General features: G+C 42.6%; 2 protein-coding genes and 3 non-coding genes across 6 annotated transcripts; 4 read left to right on the plus strand and 1 right to left on the minus strand.

The window, feature by feature from the left end:
* The first annotated feature begins 169 nt into the window (after positions 1-169).
* skic3 (SKI3 subunit of superkiller complex) lies at positions 170-12,746 on the plus strand. 2 transcript variants are annotated; one of them, XM_019275943.2, is made up of 41 exons: positions 170-245; positions 604-704; positions 806-949; positions 1,122-1,213; positions 1,347-1,422; positions 1,507-1,653; positions 1,753-1,851; positions 1,977-2,085; positions 2,216-2,356; positions 2,455-2,553; positions 2,678-2,802; positions 2,897-2,983; positions 3,190-3,293; positions 3,425-3,551; positions 3,733-3,912; positions 4,063-4,187; positions 4,266-4,516; positions 4,630-4,732; positions 4,863-5,045; positions 5,120-5,267; positions 5,350-5,428; positions 5,592-5,653; positions 5,736-5,792; positions 5,896-5,964; positions 6,277-6,351; positions 6,592-6,733; positions 6,816-6,909; positions 7,046-7,123; positions 7,208-7,332; positions 7,432-7,555; positions 7,691-7,915; positions 8,065-8,137; positions 8,263-8,316; positions 8,409-8,520; positions 8,669-8,797; positions 8,882-9,006; positions 9,133-9,297; positions 10,620-10,772; positions 11,321-11,451; positions 12,101-12,230; positions 12,406-12,746. In XM_019275943.2, exons 2-41 carry the CDS (start codon positions 615-617, stop codon positions 12,481-12,483), a joined length of 4,710 nt encoding a protein of 1,569 aa, XP_019131488.2. In that variant the 5' UTR covers positions 170-245; positions 604-614; the 3' UTR covers positions 12,484-12,746. The 2 variants fall into 2 exon arrangements, with proteins under 2 accessions (XP_019131488.2, XP_027133454.1); XM_027277653.1 differs by lacking the exon at positions 170-245 and adding an exon at positions 301-318.
* LOC104922823 (uncharacterized) lies at positions 12,626-18,865 on the minus strand. Its single transcript, XM_019275938.2, has 4 exons — positions 17,532-18,865; positions 17,276-17,389; positions 16,375-17,106; positions 12,626-14,101 (listed from the first exon to the last, which is right to left on the minus strand). The coding sequence occupies exons 3-4, from the start codon at positions 17,043-17,045 to the stop codon at positions 13,411-13,413; spliced, it is 1,362 nt and encodes a 453-aa protein (XP_019131483.1). The 5' UTR covers positions 17,046-17,106; positions 17,276-17,389; positions 17,532-18,865; the 3' UTR covers positions 12,626-13,410.
* On the plus strand, positions 14,945-15,018 carry trnai-aau (transfer RNA isoleucine (anticodon AAU)). The gene has a single exon. It is a non-coding gene; the product is annotated as a tRNA-Ile (tRNA).
* trnai-aau (transfer RNA isoleucine (anticodon AAU)) lies at positions 17,615-17,688 on the plus strand. Its single transcript has one exon. It is a non-coding gene; the product is annotated as a tRNA-Ile (tRNA).
* trnaf-gaa (transfer RNA phenylalanine (anticodon GAA)) lies at positions 18,377-18,449 on the plus strand. Its single transcript has one exon. It is a non-coding gene; the product is annotated as a tRNA-Phe (tRNA).
* Positions 18,866-18,894: the final 29 nt, after the last annotated feature.

Genomic DNA, 18,894 nt, shown 5'->3' on the forward strand with positions numbered 1-18,894 from the left:
GTGTGTTGCACTGTTAAATTCAACTTAAACTTTCATAATTTGAATCCAGTCTTCCTTATTCAAGGGTTCTTCTTTAACAGTTTACTCTATATTTGTTATTTTTGCCTGTATCTGTCTCTCTCTCTTGGATGACAAACGGAAGTGACTGCAGTGACTTTTATTTTGAAATTCCGTGCAGGCGTGGCTGCTTTTCTTTCACTTCCGCTGTCACGCCACAGCCACAGAGCAACTCGACAACGTAAACAGTGAGTGTGTCCAACTTTTTCTTGCTTTTTGCAACAACAAAAAAAAACCTACAGGAACAAACACCTCGACCAGGTGAATAAACAGCCTCATGCGTCATAATGTAAGATGATGTTACATAACGTGAGTTTACAGGCTCGCAGCTCAGGCTGGGTTGTTTTTAACCAGCTAACACTGCTAACAGTTCATGCAAACTCATGCATCAGTGCATAAATAACATTATAAGTCATGTAGATAGTAATTAGTGTTAATTAGCTCTTAATTCAGATGCTTAAATGCTGTCTAGTTACATGGCTTGCAGCTGTTTGGTCTTATGGGACATGGCTCGCTTCTTTTCTGTGTGTTTTTGTTTTGATTCAGATCATTTAAAGATGTCAAGTAAGGAAGTGAAGTCTGCTCTGAAAAGTGCCAGAGAGGCCATCAAGAATAAAGAGTTCAAAGAAGCACTGAAGCATTGCAAGGTAAAGTTATCCGCATAAGATCACAGCTGTTTTTATATGCATCTGTATTCCAAAGGAGTTGCATGATTGGTTTTGCTGTCTTCCATGTGTTTTTATTAAAGGCTGTTTTGAAACTTGAGAAGAGTAATTACAATGCATGGGTGTTCATCGGCCTGGCAGCCGGGGAGCTTGACCAGCCTGATCAGGCACAGACGGCTTATAAAAAGGCCGTGGAGCTGGAGCCGGAGCAGCTGCTGGCATGGCAGGTAAGGTGGGGGGGAACAGAAGTGGTCCTACTTATTACGCTAAAAGAAAAAAATCATTTACTCATAATATTTGATGAGATCCAAGCCACTGATGAGTGGCACGATCCTTTTAATTGCATTATCTCTATCCCCAGGGCTGAACTGTATCAATCAGATGCATTTGTGTTTTTAGGGTTTGGCAAATCTTTACGAGAAGATCGATCAGTGGGATTTCAAAGTTGAGCTGCCTAACGTCTACCAGAAGCTTGTTGAGCTGTATGCAAGGTAACACATGGGAGGGTGTTTCTTAAAACTGCGTTGGAAGTCGTGTGTGTGTGTGTGTGTGTGTGTCCACTGCCTGTTTTATGCATATTTGATTTGTCATGTTATTGTCTCTCTTTATATTCTCTGTGAACAGCTCCGACAAGAATAAATGTTATGAGATGATCAAAAAGCTGTCTGATATCTATCAGTCCGACAAAGAATATTTAAAGGTATGTAACATCTTTTCAACGGAAAGAAGATACTCTCTGTGTTCTTTTTTTCACACCTGAATGCTTTTGCATGTTTACACGTAGTTGGCAAAGATTTGGCTGCAACTCCTTCAGCTGAAGGAGGAAGAGGCTGTGGACAAGAAGGAGTTACTGCAGCTATGGCAACAGATGACCAAACTCCTGTCAGACTGCCTCGGGGAGGAAGAGCCGGACAATGAAACTCAACAGCATGTAAGAGTCTCCCAAAGATTTTATGCTGTTTTTTGGTCACATGTCTCTATTGCATTTGCCTTTTGATAACTGCTTTGTTTGTTTGTTTGTGGTCATCAGTTAATCACAGCATTTGAGAAGGCCATGGTTCTCATGGATCCTGTACCAGGAGAGGAACACAAGAAGGTCTCAGCCGACTACGTTAAATGTCTTTCTAAAGTGAGTGCACCTTATCTGACGTCTGTGTCACCGCCATGGAAATTCAAGGACAATTCGGATGTGGTCATGTTGTACAGATATTCCCCCTAATTAGCTGCTTGTCATGAATCTCCCTGTTACTTTAGCTTCCACAAGAAGAAGCCAAATTGAAAGAGGCATGTGAGTCCATGCTGTCCCTCTATCCCAACCAGAGTTATCCTCTTGAAGTCCTTTGTTCTCACTACCTCAAAACTGGTAAGATACTGTTGTCTTGCTCATTAAATCTAAGATCACAGAGAGCAATGAACACATATTCCAGATGTTTTTGTTCAACATGAAGTCCTTTCCGGGCATTCAGTCTCTCTTTTAATCCGTACAACTGAAGGTGTTCAGAATGAAGACGCAGTCAGCTGTTTCTCCCGGCTCCTGAATCTGGTCCCTGACAGTGGGTTAGGTCACTTGGGTCTGGGCACCAAAGCACTGCAGGAAGGGAGGTATAAAGATGCCATTAAGGATCTTGCACAAGGTTAGTTTGTGTACGAAGTAAGAATGTTCTTGAACACTTTAAACACTTCAAGACCACTTAGAACTTTTACTAATAATTTGTTTCTTCTGTTTCATTAGGGTTAAAGAAAATGAGCTCCGCTACAGGATGGTACAGTCTGGCTGAAGCACAGTTTAAAATGCACAGATACTCAGATAGTGCTATATCATGCTCCCAAGGTAGGTTCAGTCTGCTGTATATATGTAACAGTGACATGTTACCATTGATCCACAATCTTCATAGTGCAGCCATATTTGACCTCTGAAGCAGATAACGCTCCTCATGTGTGTCTTGTTCGATCAGGTCTCACGGTTTGTGTTTCCGGAGAGAAGGAGCTGAGGGTCAAACTGCTTAGGCTGAGGCTAGAGGCTTTAGTCGGGAGTGGAGGAGAGAAAGCTGCAGACCAGGCTTTGGAGACATTTTCACAGGTAATGTGATTGAGTAATACTTTGTTAAGCAATTAACAAATATCATAATTGGTAAATATCATATCTATGTTTGTTGTTTCTCTTTAATTTTTAGATCCCAGATGCTGACAAAGACCCGGCTCTAGTTGCTCTTAAAGGACGTGCATATCTTAACAAGGGAGAAGCTGATCAAGCACTTAAGGTGGAAAACCTTTAGCTGATTTATTAGATGATAATATAGGAAACACAGTGTTTAAGTAAATTATCCATTTAATGTGTAAGTTTGATCTATTTTGAGTATTAAAGCTTGTAATACATTTCTGTTCTCTTTTTTTTTATATACATGGAAAATAAGAAAAGGATATATAAGGAAGACTGATGTAAACTCTCCTGTTTTTTTTGTTGTAGGTGTCTTCAGAGCTGGTGGCCTCTTACCCTAACATGGCTCAGGGCTTTGTACTGAGAGGACAGACACAACTGGCTCAGGGCCAGCAGCAGCTGGCAGAGGAGAGGTTAGGAGAGTGTTTGGTTTTGTGTGCATGCATGTTTTTAATCTGGAGGCTCCATTACTAAACCTAATTAAAATCAAACACTCCATGGATGTTGTGCAAAGACTTTTCTCTCTTGCTTGTAATTTGTTTAGTTTCCTAAACGCGGTTAGCCAAAGCCCAGACAGTGGAGAGTATTATTTCTTGTTGGGACAACTCTACTGGGATATGGGAGAAGAGACTCGTAAGGACCGGAGCAAAGCGCACACACATTTGCTCAAGGTTAGTACAATTATTATTGACACTGGAAATGTGTATTTTACTATATATTCATTTTAAAAACTCATCTAATCTATGAAATATGGTACAGTCAACAAAAGATTAGTGTAATAGGACTAATACACTTTTGAAAGTGTAATGCTAAATGGCATCTTAGCTTGAGTCCTTCATTTGTCCATTCCAGGCTGCAAAGTTAGACCCAAACCTCGGTTGTGCTTTCCGCTACCTTGGACATTATTACCGGGAGGTGGCAAACGATCGTGGCCGGGCACGAGGCTGCTATAAGAAGGCCTTCGAGTTGGACAATGATGATGCTGAGTCTGGAGCTGCCTCAGTGGATCTCTGTATGGAGCACGACGATATGGTAAAGATACACAAAGCCAAGACGTTCATGTGTTGTGTTGGGATGTGTTTTGTTCTAGTGTTTCCTTACTGCTGTCTTGACCCTCTCCATGCTATTTTTCCCCCCATCTTCCCTTTTTTTTGTCCGCTTCCTCTTCCCTCGATGCCGTAGGACGCTGCCCTGGCCACACTTCAGTCAGTGATTGAGAAAGCCACTCCAGGCTCAGCTAAATGGGCTTGGATGAGACGTGGGCTTTACCACCTGAAGGTCGGAGAGCATCAACAAGCTACAGCTGAGTAAGAGTTTCAAATCATTTTCTGCATTTCTAATATTTTTTATGAGCATCATTGACCATTTGATGTATGTTTTTATAGTCTGCAGGCAGCTCTGAGAGCAGACCCAGAGGACTGGGTGTGTTGGGAATGTTTAGGTGAGGCCTACTTGAACCGCAGGAGCTTCACAGCAGCTCTGAAGGCCTTTGGTAAGGCCCATCAGCTTCAGCCCTCCTCCATCTACAGTGTCTACCAGGCCGCTGCCATCAAACAGACCCTGGGCAAGTTCAAGGAGGCAGTCGCTGAGTACTTGCAGATCACAGCGAAGCAGGACTATGTTCCTGCCCTTAAAGGTTGGTGTCTATCAAGTTATCCTTGGTTTAGTGTTATGCTTTTAAATGCATATCTCAGAGTCATAAATCTGAACCTGGGTGTTTTAATAAGATTGGTTTTATATTTTGTTCAGGTCTTGGAGAGTGCCAGTTGTCTCTGGCAAAAAGTCTAATGGAAGACTGCAGAGATGGGAGTGCCATCGACCTCATCCAGCAAGCCATACAGAACCTCTTCAGGTAATGACTCGGCATTCGTTAATCTTAAAATGAAATGAGCCATTGTCTGTGATTTATTACGCTGCAGTATCACAGAGACTGTTTATCCAATGTAATATATCTATAACTTTACATATCCTGTGCTCATCAGAGCTGTGGAGCTGCGTCCAGATCTGTCTTGTTTGTGGAAGTTGCTGGGAGACGCTTGCACCGCAGTCCGCACCGTGTCGCCAAACAGAGCCCAGGTCGTCGTGCCCGCCCTGCTGGCTGGTTTAGATCCCAACACCCAGAGCCACACGCTGAACCAGGCCCAGACACTTAAAGTCGGGGAGAGGTATGACCACTAACAAGCCTGTATGTTTTACATTAGTACATTATGGTAACATAAGTGCATGTTTTTGTCTGCAGGTGTTATGTCCGTGCTTTGAAACTAATGTCTGAGGTCCCCAGTCTTTGGTATGACCTAGGACTAAACTACTACCACCAGTCCAACCTACCCTGCCCCGCAGAGGCAGACCAAAACTCCCTGTCTCTGCTCCTAGAGAAGGCCCAGGAGGTAATTCACAGCAACAGAAACAGTTTTGCATGGTTTGCACCCAGATGTGGTCTTTAAGGATATTTTTCTTTTCTCTTCTCAGTGTTTAAAAAAGGCCATCATGATGGAAAGTGGGAACTATAGCTACTGGAATGCTTTAGGAGTGATTTCAATGAGCAAAGGTAATAATATGCTGCCTCACTCTGTATCCCCATCTGGTGGACAGATTGATTGATTGGTCAGCATGTACTCGACCCATCGATACATCATCGATCTGCTTTTGATTGATGTGTCTCACAGGAACTGATGCAATTTGAATCTTGTCATTTCTCTCTGTCACATCAGGTCTTGAGAACTTTGCTCTGGCTCAACACTGCTTCATCAAGTCCATCCAAGTTGAAACGAATGTATGTGCTGCACATGTGTTTTGGCACTGAATGGGTTTTCTCAGAAAATATTCTGATGCGACTTTTTAACATTTTATTACAGAACGTCGTCGCTTGGACCAACCTCGGTACCCTGTATTTGAAGAAAGACAATATCGAGGTGTGTGTGATCATTTTTTTTCTTCTTCTAGAAGTCCTAGCGCAATTTAATACACACTATAAACTGATAGTTTCTTTGTTAAAGTCTGGTCTTGTTTTCTTAGCTTGCACACGAGGCCTTTAAGATCGCCCAGTCTCTGGAGCCACTTTATGTCAACTGCTGGATCGGACAGGTATGTGGACGTCATAACACCAACATATATTTCCTGTATTGTGTAGGCGTACATTTGTGACACAACATTAAGCAAACTCTAACAGTTTAACTAATAAAGAAAAGGATAATTAGGTTTATGCTGGCTGATGAGTTTCACAGTGGTAAAAAATATGAAAGAGAAGAAGCTCATTTCTTATTTTAAATTCAGTGGTAGGTAAGAAACACTTTGTTCTTGGCATAAGTGGAATCAGAGTGCTTAATGAAATTCAGTCTTGGACCTCTGTCTTTATCTGTCTAAAAGGTTAGCCTCATCCTTTTGTCTCACTACTAGGCGCTGATCGCGGAGAGAGTGGGAAGCTACGACACCATGGATCTTTTCAGGCACACCACCGAACTCAGCACACATGTGCGTGACCTTCCAAAAGCACCAGGGTTGCTATTTTAATACCCCATAATTAACTAGCTAATGACTAGTTTAATCTTTGCTTCAACTTTTCTCTGCAGAATTTTTCAGCATTAAGTCTTTTGGCTCTACTAGAAAGTAATTAGGGGGTGACGCCACAGTGAAACAGAAAAAAAAGTGTTAAGTATGTCTTGCCTTTCTCTGCTCTTTCTCCCTCCTCATCTACATTTCTTTACCACTCAGATGGAGGGAGTGAAAGGTTATGCCTACTGGGTGTGTTCCACCCTGCTGGATAAAAGCAACAGAGACTCTGAACTTTACCGCTACAACATAGTCCAGATGAATGCCATCTCTGCCGCTCAGGTGGCACTCAGCAAGTACACAGGTACCAGCATCTGTTTGTGTGTGTCAGAGTGCATTTATTTGAGACGGACGATGTGTGACATTTAGTTTTTTTTCCCTCTCAGAGAGGATCCAGTCTGACCCAGACGCCTTCATCATGCTTGGCTACCTGAATGAGCATCTGCAGCTGAAGAGGCAGGCCCTGCAGGCTTATCAAAGGTGTCTGTCTGAATTCTACTGACTGATTACGCAGGCTCACAGATGGTGTATCATGAAAAGAACCTCTGTATGTACCTCTGTTTCATCTACATTTGCTTACTAATCACCGTTCTCAATTTGATCTCTCTTTCCTCAGAGCTGTTGAACTCCTTCAGTCCATGTCCTCCACAGAGGAGCTGGCGTTCGCTCTGGGCAGCTACGGCCGTGCTTTGTGGTAACAACCTCCTCCAAGTTTTGACAATACTTAACAAACAACCCAAACTCTTATTCTTTGCATGTCCCATTGTATCTTTTACAGCACCTCGGGCCAGTGGGACGAGGCAGTGCGCGTTTATACTGCAACTCCGCTGCAGGAGCTCAGTGATCTGACGGGGCTGGCTCTGGCCTACTGCAGGGCAAGACTCATCCCAGAGAGCATCAGCGGTGAGGACTGGGAGACGCACTTAAATCAGAGATTGTATATGTGCTTACATGCCAGAGTGACTGTGAATATACTGTTGTGTGTGTGTGTGTGTACTGTAGCCTATGAGCGTGCCTTGGCTGTGGCTTCAAGCGAGAAGGAGAAGGCTTACATCCTAACAGCTCTGGCCCTGCTTCAGCACCGGCAGGGTAACCTAGACTCAGCCAAGACTCTGCTGTTTAAATGGTGAGCCAAACACTATTCCCAAATACCTCCCCGAAAGCTTTGATGATAAAAATAATACCTTACCCACATGATGATGACTTTGTGATAATACTCGGAAGCTAAAAATATTTTTCCGTCTGCTCTCTGTCTCCACAGCTCGATGTTAAAGGAGCCAATTCCAGAGTCTCTGCTGTGTCTGTGTGCCCTGGGACTGGTCCACAGCGATGCCACATTAGCTGCTGCTGCCCTGACTGAGCTGCTGAAGCAAGGTTCAGCCTCTGGAGATGTTATAGAACAGCGATGTCTACTCACCTGCGCTTTGCTGGCCCTGCAGGGCAACTACAGCGCGATTCAAAGAGAGGCATCCAGAGCTGTACACAGGTAGACTACTGATGTGCTGCACCCTACAATGACAGGATTCACTTCTGCCTCCTTGGAGACTTTAAACATTATGTAGATGCTTCCCTGTTAGTTTGAACCTCCCCACCTACCTTGAATACCTTGAATACCTCTGTCTGTCTTATTTACAGTAACCCTGGAAACCCGTCTCTGTGGGCCCTGCTGTCCAGACTGATACCACAGTACTACCCCAAGAAAGCAAATGTAATGCAAATGCTGCATACACACAAACATTACACATATCCCAGTATCCCAAATGAGCAGCTTCATACAATTTTTTGCTGCACAGATACAGCTCAAGGATTCATTTTGTCTGCTGTGTCTTCCAGGGTGGAGCGGTGGCCGGTCATGTTGCCTGTCTCTCCAGTATGACCCAAGGAAAGGTGAAAGAGTGACTGTGTATTTCTGTTTTTGTGTATCTGTCACTACATTTTAGCACAACACAGTAAATATTAACAAAGTTATGTGCCTGCAGAGGGCGCTGTTGTACAGTGGAGTGAACCAGCTGGCTGGCGGGAGACACTCGGGAGAGGACAGTCACAAGAACGCACTGAAGACTATGCAGAGAGCTGTGCTGCTCTGTCCTGGTATAAATATATTGTACATTGTGTATAGTACACCGCTCTTTATGTTTATCCCTATTTGATAAATGTAAAGCTGCCTTAAACCAGAATATCCGTGGAACGCCTTTGTGATCCCGAGTCTTCACTCCTCTCTCTCTCTCTCTGCTTCCAGATGATCCAGCAACCTGGGCAGGATTAATGGCTGCCTGTCACACCGAAAACACTTCCTGTTATCTCTCAGGCTCTGCTCCTTGCAGACAAGGACTGGAGCACATCCTCATGTCAGTGGTTTCTGACAAAGGTGTGTGCAGCGGTGCGAGTGTGTTTTATGGCATTTGTTATTCTGTGTGCCTGAGTATATAACTCACACCCCTCTGTATTCCAGTGCGTATTGCGGAGGAGATAGAACGCCCCCTGGCCCAGACTCTAGAGGCCTGGGTGCTGCAACAGGCAGTGAGTGGTCTCATGCTGGGCGGACAGCTGGAGCAGGCAGAAGCCCTCTGCTCACAGGTGGGGACATGAACACTCACCCTCAATATGTTGACTTCATTATAGAAATACAAGTTACATCAGATTTCTCTCATGTGTTGGCCTCTTCTTTCCGTTGTTGTCTTCCTCACGCTCTGCTCGTCCCAGGTGCTCAATGTTTCTCCAGAACACCCAGCGGTGCTGCTGTCTCTGAGACAGGTCCAGTGTCAGCGCCTCCTTGTTGCCAGTGGTGGTACTGTCCTCCCGGACTCTGTGCTGGAGCAACTTAACAACACAGTGATGGTGAACCCCACCAACCTTGGGGCGTGGCATGTAAGTGGACACTTTTATCATGTAAGATATTGCACCAGTGTTTTGTACTGCAGTGATTCACTGATGAGCTCTTCAATATCAAGCACCAGTTGTTTAATGGTACATTTGAAACATTGCTATAGCACATTGTTCAAACAGACATATACAGTGGTCCCTCGTTTATCGCGGGGGATACGTTCTAAAAATAACCCGCAATAGACGAAATCCGCAAAGTAAGTTTTACAATTATTATACATGTTTTATGGCCGTAAACCCCTAACCACACACTTTTATGCACTTTTCTCAGACAGGCATTAACATTTTCTCACATTTCTCTCTGATTCAAACACTCTCAAAGTTCAAACTTTCACAGATTTAACAAAAATAAGTACAATACTGTATTAGAAAATAAAAACCAAAGATCAAAACCTGCTTTCAAGCCCAAACATTTTTAACAAATTTAATTTCAATGATCAATCTACGAGGTTTGACACATAAGAAATTATTACCAGTAACTCTAACGCGTATTTCACAGTTCCTCTGACGGTGCCTTTTTGTCCTGGCGCCGCTCCGCTGTAATGTAACGCATTTTGTACAGTACTCCCTTAGCCAATCAGGACGCCGAATACATTGCACGTTCATAATGTACAGTACGCTGTAAAAAAAAAGCATGCAAAATTAATCCGCGAAACAGCGAGGCCGCGAAAGCTGAACCGCGTTATAGTGAGGGACAGCAGTATGACAAAAAGCAAACTCTATATTGATCGTCTCAGTCTTGGGTCACTTGTTAAAATCTCAAGATGTTTTTGTCTCCTCGCCACAAAAGACATTTTGGTTTTTTTTTCCCCACCGAGACACGGGCCAATTGAAAACAATTTATGAGCCTCGTTTGAGACCCCAGATTGCTGCACTTAACGTCAAATAGCTGCTACCAGCAGAAAAGAAGCCAGGCTCTCTCTTTCGAGCTCTGAATATATTGGCAGATTGTAGCCGTGGTTTATGACCAGAGATGTGGAGTTGTCTAGCAATATGCCGTTCTGTGCAAACAAAGACAGATGACACAAATAATGCTATTTCTGTATGTCTGTGGATGAAATGATGTCTGCTTTGGTTCAAGTAATGAAATAGAAATTTGGCTTCATTCTTGTTATTATAAGGACACAGCATTAGTATTTGTCTTTCAGTGGTCATCGTATCATTTTTACCTCTTCCTTTCTTCCCGCTCTCTTTTTAACCCTACCGTTCTAATCTTTAATCTCACGCCGCCTCTTCTCTTCACCTCTCTCCCACCCATTGCTCTGTAAATCTTCAATTCTCACCTCTTACTCCCACTCATCCTCCAGTGGCTGGCCGAGGTGTATCGTAGCCAAGGCCTGCTGGTCCAGGCAGTTATGGCTTACCGGCAGAGTCTGCAGGTGGCTTCACAGCTCGGCATGCACAGCAGCCAGGTAGCCAGCCTCCTCCGACTAGCCCTGCTAGCCCTAGGACCATGTATGGTGAGTTTCTGTATAGTATATAGCAAAAATATAGATTAGAAGTATTCCTAATTTAATGGTATACTGGTAAGGACTTGTAGTGTTTTAGAATGACAAGAGGATTTGCATGTTACTAAGCATACACAAGGCCTGAGGCAGCTCCTGTCTACATCCCCGTCACGTGGGCAGAAACAAGGCAGAGGAGATGAAAGATGGGTGAATATCCAGCAGAATTATAGGATCAGAAGCCAAGGCCAAGTGGAAATGCAAACAAGACAAGAAGCTCCTTTTGTGATTTAACCAGAGGGGATGTAGTTTTTAGTCCACTGCTCACAGGACACCAAATCCCATAGCTGCTTACCATAGTTAAATACAATTCCTTTCATCATCTCATTTTGATTACAGCCACCGTTCCTCTGAAGCAGTTTACGACACAGGGGAGGTAGATGTTACAGAAAAAATATGAAATATGGTTAAAGGAAGTTTAGTGGATGAGTAAAACTTAATTTTGTTTAAGTGTTTTGAGCTAGTTTTTCTTTCTTCTTAACTCTGTGTGATCTGACCCTCAGGCACGTGTCCCAGGAAACGACTGGGCGGACCTGATACAAGAAGCCACCACGGAGGTCTTGAAGCTGGGTTCATCCCCTACGGCTCTCCTTTTCCAGGCCCTGCTCCAGTTTGTGACCAAGATGGCTGCTAGGTCAGTGCTTCTCTTTTGTGTTCAGTTTGCACCGCAGCAGGAAGCATGCAAATGCACACGCATATGTTGCAGGCGTGTGCATAGATTTGCAAATGGTTTCATGGCATCGGTGTGAAAGTGTAATACATGATCAGAAGTCATTACACTAATCATAAGATTCCTGGAACTTCAAGTTTATGCCTCCATCTGTCTGTGCTGAAGATGTTGGTACTTTTGAAGCTGCAAAGCAATTAACTAAGCAAAGTTTTGCTCTCCCGACACAACAGCCTTCTGTCGTTACCTCTCAGGCAGGCCAAGATGCTTAATTGGAGAGCTATATTCATCAGAGAGCTGACGAGAAGTAATATGCCAATCATGAACTGGCTAAGTTCCTTGAGAGATGCTGCAGAAACTCCTCTGTGCCAGGCGCTATCACCAAAAGGCCCTTTCGTGCTAGAGACAGGTTTTATTTTCTCGTATAGAAAAGCGAGAGAAAGAACTGTCATGGAGTCAGACAGTTTCAACCCCTAATTTCAGATCACTCAGACAAACCAAATCAATTCCACTCCTAAATGTCTGCCTTGGCTCTATGACACATCCAGACAGCAAAATGAAAATCATTTTAACAAGTCACAAGGCTCATGTTTGTCCATTTCTGTGTCTCCTGCAGGGAAACGAGGCGTTTGTTGGAGAGGCTGATATACGTCCCCTCTCAAGACTTCCCAGTGACTGTGGTGCAGGTGGCCAGCTGGTACCTCCTCAGGCACTTGCATGCCAAAAACGACCAGGAGCTAATTGATGTGAGCGCCCAGCTGCCTCATACACACTAGTTTAAAAATGCCTATTTCCTAGCAGGACTTCTGTGGAAACAAGCACACATGTAGTGAAAATGAAACTAATCATACTTATGTTCTTACATCTGTTTTGCTTTCACAACTTTTAATAGTGAACATGTTTCCTTCATCCGTTCTGCAGGTCCTATTGCAACATGCCAAAGTGAACGGAGATCAGAGACTGCTGAAGTTTCATTCTCTGCTCGCCTCTTCATCCTGAATTTTGTCTACAATTGCGTCACTATGAAATCATCCAGCTTCAGCGGGTTTATCCACAGGCCTCAGTCGCCACAGGTTCAGCTTTTCTGCGTCACCTCACTAAAAATTAAAGCATAACAAACCATGAGGACTGTCTCATATCATAAATTCTCTAAATCATTTATTGGCTTTACGTGATTCTTTGGTTTTTACATGCAGTATCATTTTAAAATGTATACAGTACACATTCAGGATGAAATAAAGGCATTCTGCTCAATATATAAAGATTGTCTCAACTTAAATTACAAATAATTCACACACGTCTTATCAGCGACACAAATGGAGTTTAAATTATAACAGAGGTTTTCAAAGGGGGACTGTGAATGGCAGTGAAAAATAATAGATAGTCATCAGTTATCAAAGGGAGATCACATAGATTAGTCTAAATATGTGTAATGCTTAAAGAGGCTTAGTCATTTACAGCCTCAGGACAGACACTTTTTATGTATTTGATGTTGGGAGGTTGTCTGTAGTAATTTTAGGCTTTCTTGGCTTAATCATAGAGTATCTTTGTGATCAAATAACATAATCATGATCCCATAGGCATCCAGGAGTTGAACAAAACTAAGGAAGTTAACTAAGGAGGGGGTAAGGGAACACTATTTCCAAGTCTCAGTCTTGGAAAACCCCCTGAATGAACATGATTAGAATATTGGTTCAGTTACATCAGCAGTACATCATTCATACAAAAGGAGTTTACAGATAACATACAGAGATTGTCGAGGCATGTTCAGCAGCAACTTTTACCGATTACAGCTATAATTTGTGGAAGGAAAAGGAAAGTAATCCTGAGTGAGAAAAAGTAGAAACATTGTTTTTATCCTGAGCCTCGACCACATAAGAAGGGAATATGCAGGTGGGTCCTCGTTCCATCTCTCTTCACACCCTCTCAGAAATGACCAGGACAGACGTGTTTGGTCATAAGAGTGCAGATGTTTTGCCCACAGCCCCAGCATGATTGCTTGATGTGTGGCGAACCCTGCTGGGTTTTTCTCTTGCACAGCGAGCACACATCCGCAGCACCGCCACCATGTGATGCTGCACCGGCATCTCCTCCACTGGGATTTCTCAGACTATTAGCTACAAGCTGTTGAAGCTCTGTCTGTACGTGGCTTGGTGCCTTTGCGATGCCAACGACTTTCACATTTTTGGGGTCAAACACACAATCCTCCTCTAGGCCGCTGGGCACAGCTTTCATGCCACAATTGGGGGGCACCCAAGCAGTGTCATAGCCCTGTGAGCTCCAGGTGTACTGCATGGGATGGTTGTCCTTGTCAATACGCTTGACACGTCCAACACGTACACGTAACTCAAGGGCCACGCGGTCTGAAGGGTTGTTATGTAGTGGATAACGTTCCGCCTTCCTCTTATCACGACTGACATACACGCCCTTTCCCAGCATGCCACCTGATGACTGCTTAAAGCCATTGGCAATGATGAGCCTTGCATTGGCGATACTTGTGCCATGGTACATGGTGTAGACCCCACTGTCTTTGGGCTCCTGGGACTCCCCCAGCTCCACACGGGGGGAGTCATCGTCATAGGTCACCTCCCAGCCATAGAACGGCAGTGACATCCTGCTTTAACAAGGGAAGCTGTTCAACACCAGCAGCTCTGTGAGAAATAAATACAAAAAAATCAGTCATTTCATAGTGTGGCACCAGTGTTTGTGGTGAATTATTCTATTTAATAAACTACTACTATCTTACAAGTCTGTCCATAACAGCTATAACATCACCTGTAGATAGATAGATAGATAGATAGATAGATAGATAGATAGATAGATAGAACTACAAATAGAGATAACAAAACATATAAAATTAAATTAGGCTGTAAACACTGACATAAGAATAGACACTGTGACCCTATATAGTCTATAAAATATGATGAAAAACAAGTTACCCAAGGCTGTAATAAGCAAACTAACCCCTCAAATTAGAAGACTAAAGCTAAAAGTTACATGGTGACACTATTAAGGTGACGTTAGGAAAGTCTGTTTGTTTAAACCACACCACAAACTATCACCAAAATGAATAAATATCGGCTGTGATTGCAGAAAACCAATAAATTCTTTACTTGTTTCCTTATTTACATTTTTATATTAGATTGTAACATTAACTGGTGAGAGTTAACAAAGTCTTTAACTGACTTATGTATTATCGGTTACTCTTGTTTAAATCTAATGAGCTTCACTGTCGTTTAAGTTTATGACATTACATTAACGAGTAATGTAACTTACTTACCAGTCAGTGAAGAGTCGTTTTCTTTCTCTAATCTCAATAGGTTTCGGTTTCTGTTATATTTAAATACACCCTATGCTGGACTTCAACTTCCGTCTTCCATATAATAAAATTAGATCAGAAACAATGACATATGTTTCGAGTATTGGTTATATATATTCATCTTTCTGTCGCTGCAAATGTGGCCGGTTAGCTCAGTTGGTTAGAGCGTGGTGCTAATAACGCCAAGGTCGCGGGTTCGATCCCCGTACGGGCCATCACGTCTTTTTGTTGTATTTGTTATTATGATTTTAGAAGTTGTTCATTAAAATACTGGCAAACAATTAATGCTATTTTATCCTTGATATAGAAAATTGTTTAGTTTATTGTATAACACAGGGCTGGGACTGACAACTGGGGCCCAAAAGCAGCAGGATCACTGTGCTGTAATTAGTTTTGGTGATTTGCTGATATGATAAAGGCCTTGAAAGTGGTTACATGGTGCATATTTCTACATTAGTCTATGTTTAATCACATTATCATACAGCAAACTCAGGGCCAGGTAGTATCCCAGCAGGGGAATACTGTATAAAATACACAGAGACACAGATGCTCATCTTCCCCCCCAGGGCCCGATAGCAGGCTAATTGTGATGATGTGGCAAGTTAAGTGAAAAATACAATGCAGCGTGCTGCGAGAAGCTGTGTCCTTTTTCATTCTTTTATAATATAATAATGGTCCCAGAAACAAGGCCATTACAATTTGTTACACCTATTGCTCTGCCTCCCTTATAAATCAAACTACATGTTTGTTTCTAGAAAAAAATAAAAGGAAAACGCTTTCTATTTTTGTGTCAGCCTAAAAAAAACAAAAAAAAAAGAGCTATTTGATCATCTATCCTTCATTTCTTTGGTTAAACTTCAGGCTGCAGCTGGTACAGTAGGTTTGTCTCCCTGTCCTCCCACTTGAGTTTTAAAATATCTCTGTTTAGTTTTCAGCACAACTTGTGAACATGTTCTCTCTCGCTCTCTCTCTCTGTCTCTTTTTTCTGGAACCTGCCAAAAATCAATGTTTTATTCACCGCTTGTTTCAAAGTATGAAGTCGTGAAGCTATGAGTCTATCTGTATGCTGCAAGCATCCATACTAAATGGGCTTTTAAGTAAATATTTAATGATATCAAACTGGACATCGTGGATCTGCAATATAACATTTATTGACTTTAGTTCTGTTACATAATTTAGGGTTCAGTAAATGTACATAATTTCAGTATATTAAAATCATGATTGTTTTTTTTCATGTAGTGTCTCATCTTGATCATAATGCATGCTGATCAGATAATATACAGCCGTAGAAATCAGAAATTAACATTACAAGAAACCTTTGGATAATAGAAATGGGTTTTTAGATCACCTGAGAGATTGCCCAAAAATCATGTTCAGCAACTGATTGAACATGTTGCACCAACAGTTACAGAAAATACTGAGTTACAATGTACGATGACATCCTGAGTCTGATCTATATCAGCTTACATTTCCCCTCTATTCCACCTTCAGCACATACAACCACCATATGAGCATGCATCGTCTTAGTATCACACTTCAGTGTTCGAGTTATCTTCTTCCCCCGCCTCTGTCAGGGTTTGGCTGCACAGAAATGTTTGGTCATGAGGATGCAGATGTTTTTCCCACACTCCCAGCACTGTTGCTTGATGTGTGGAGAATCCTGCTGGGTCTTCCTCTTACACAGCGAACACACATCTGCTGCACTTTTGCCTTTTCCTTTTCCAGTTTTTTTGGAATTTGACACAAGCTGTTGAAGATCTTGTTTTATGGTGGGGTTCGGTGCATTTGCAATGCCCACTACCTCCACCCTTTTGGGGTCAAACACACAATCCTCCTCTAGGCCGCTGGGCACAGATCTGAGGCCACACTTGGGGGGCACCCAGGCGGTGTCATAGCCATTTGCATGCCAGGTGTGTTGCAGAGGATGGTTGTCCTGGTCGATACGCTTGACACGGCCAGGGCGCACACGTAACTCAAGGACCACGCGGTCTGAAATCTGGCTCCTCAATGGATAATGAGCTGCCTTTTTCTTATCACGACTGACGTACACTCCCTTTCCCAGCATGCCACCTGATGACTGCTTAAAACCATTGCTAATGATGGCCTTTGCGCTGGCAACGCTGGTCCCATGGTACATGGTGTAGACGCCTCGTTTTTGGGGTTTCTGGGAGGGCTCCAGCTCCACACCGGGAAAAGAAGCGCCATCATCCACCACCTCCCATCCAGAGAACTGCACTGACATCTTGATTTAGGAAAAGTGGCTGGCCGAGGACGTTGTTCAAGTCCCACAAAGATCTGCAGCACTGTGAGAAACAAATACAGAACTGTCACAGCAGATTTAAGAGCAATGAAGGTGAGTTTAACTTAACAGAGACAAATAAAGCCCCAAAGCCTTTTAGCTTAGGAGAGTTGTTAAATATGCATTAAATAAATTATATGCATTAGGTTTAAGTGTTATGCAAATAAACTTGCCTTGTGTCTTTTGTTGCTTTTCCCTCATAGATTCCTTCCACTTTACTTAGACCGACTCTGACACTGTCTAAGTCTGTGGCCTGGATGACAACTTATATAATCATAGGTGTGGCCCTGCGTTTTAAAAACACAGATATCAAATCAAATCAAACTATCACTGTACAATATCATTCAATAATCATATCCTGCTTTATGACCCATGTTGGTTAATCCTTTAGACTTAAATCTTAAATCTCAGATGAAGATGCACACTTACCGTCAGTGAGGAGTTGTTAAGTTAAGGTTAAGTTTTACTTTCTATTCCGCAGATTTGACGACGTCACGGTGACGTCTCTCCATGGCCGGTTAGCTCAGTTGGTTAGAGCGTGGTGCTAATAACGCCAAGGTCGCGGGTTCGATCCCCGTACGGGCCACTAGTATTTATTTTGGTAAACACTGATCAGCTATAACATTATAACCCCTGCCTATTATTGTGAGTATCGTGTTATCTCGCAGAAATACATTAGTATTAGTATTTAAGTCCTGTAAATTGTCATGTGGGCCCTCATAGATTGGACTTGGGTGCCCAGCCCAGCACATGTGTAGGAATTTGGAAGCCAAATTAACACTTTGTTTGCTGTTCCCATGAAATGGAGTACATGGTCTGTACAATGCATCTGATGATTTACTGTAAAATATTAGTCATTAGTCATTGCAGCTACACGTGCACAGGTGTTCCCGATTAAACTAATTAAGGTCCCGTTCCGTTTATCTCAGCAGAGCCTTTCCAGTGAGCCAGCGTGCAGCACAGCGGCACCCTGTTTGACATGAATGGAAGTGAACTTCAATTAGTGAACTTCACTGGCACCACCTGTGTTTAGCCGAATAGTTCATATCAAAGTGACTGCTGTGAAAAAGATCTACACCACTCATGATGAGTTGAGCTATAATATGTTGGCTCTTTAACAGCCATTTATAGTGGGTCTTTATCGGTTTTACGTACATTTACCTGTAAATATGTTATGATAGTACTGCATGTGACATGCATGCGATTAATTATACACTGATATGTCCATAGTTATATACCGGAGACTGACGTATGTCTATGGGACCCCTATAAAGGCCGAAATAGCTCAGTTGGGAGAGCGTTAGACTGAAGATCTAAAGGTCCCTGGTTCGATCCCGGGTTTCGGCAGTTTTGAACAACACACTCACTACACCAGGTAACAACAACCTATACATTGGATAATACCGCCCCATGTGGACAGGATTGTTGCACATATTCATGTTCACGAACAAATACTTACCTCCTCATTAGACTGAAATAGGGCAAATTAGACAAATCTAGAGATTATGGTGGTACATCATTATGCTATGGAAACAAAATGGTCCTGTTCAGATTTGCAACTTCTTAAAATAGCTTCTATTTATTTAAATGCATTAAAATAATATAATATTATTGCAGTGTTTCTTATTAATTATATAGAGTGTGGCGGCCCAGTATTTTGTAAAGCAGCTCATCAAACAAAAGAAGTGGAAAGTGCAAAGGAAGGAACATGAACTAGTTAACTTTTGAAACTGTGCCTAGTTTTAAATAAATAAATAAAAAACCTGGACACATTAACGTCCCGCCCTTTGTG

This window comes from Larimichthys crocea, chromosome III, assembly GCF_000972845.2.
Source record: "Larimichthys crocea isolate SSNF chromosome III, L_crocea_2.0, whole genome shotgun sequence".
NCBI classification, from domain to species: domain Eukaryota; kingdom Metazoa; phylum Chordata; class Actinopteri; family Sciaenidae; genus Larimichthys; species Larimichthys crocea.

Excerpts from the sequence above, each read along its gene's own strand:
- LOC104922823 (XM_019275938.2), bottom strand. The coding sequence starts at position 17,045 with ATGTCAGTGCAGTTCTCTGGATGGGAGGTGGTGGATGATGGCGCTTCT. Across the intron at positions 14,102-16,374 it reads TTCTGTGCAGCCAAACCCTG|CAGGATGTCACTGCCGTTCT; the intron begins ACAGAGGCGGGG and ends CCCTTGTTAAAG.
- skic3 (XM_019275943.2), top strand. The coding sequence starts at position 615 with ATGTCAAGTAAGGAAGTGAAGTCTGCTCTGAAAAGTGCCAGAGAGGCC. Across the intron at positions 5,654-5,735 it reads CCATCCAAGTTGAAACGAAT|AACGTCGTCGCTTGGACCAA; the intron begins GTATGTGCTGCA and ends ATTTTATTACAG. Across the intron at positions 5,793-5,895 it reads TGAAGAAAGACAATATCGAG|CTTGCACACGAGGCCTTTAA; the intron begins GTGTGTGTGATC and ends TTGTTTTCTTAG.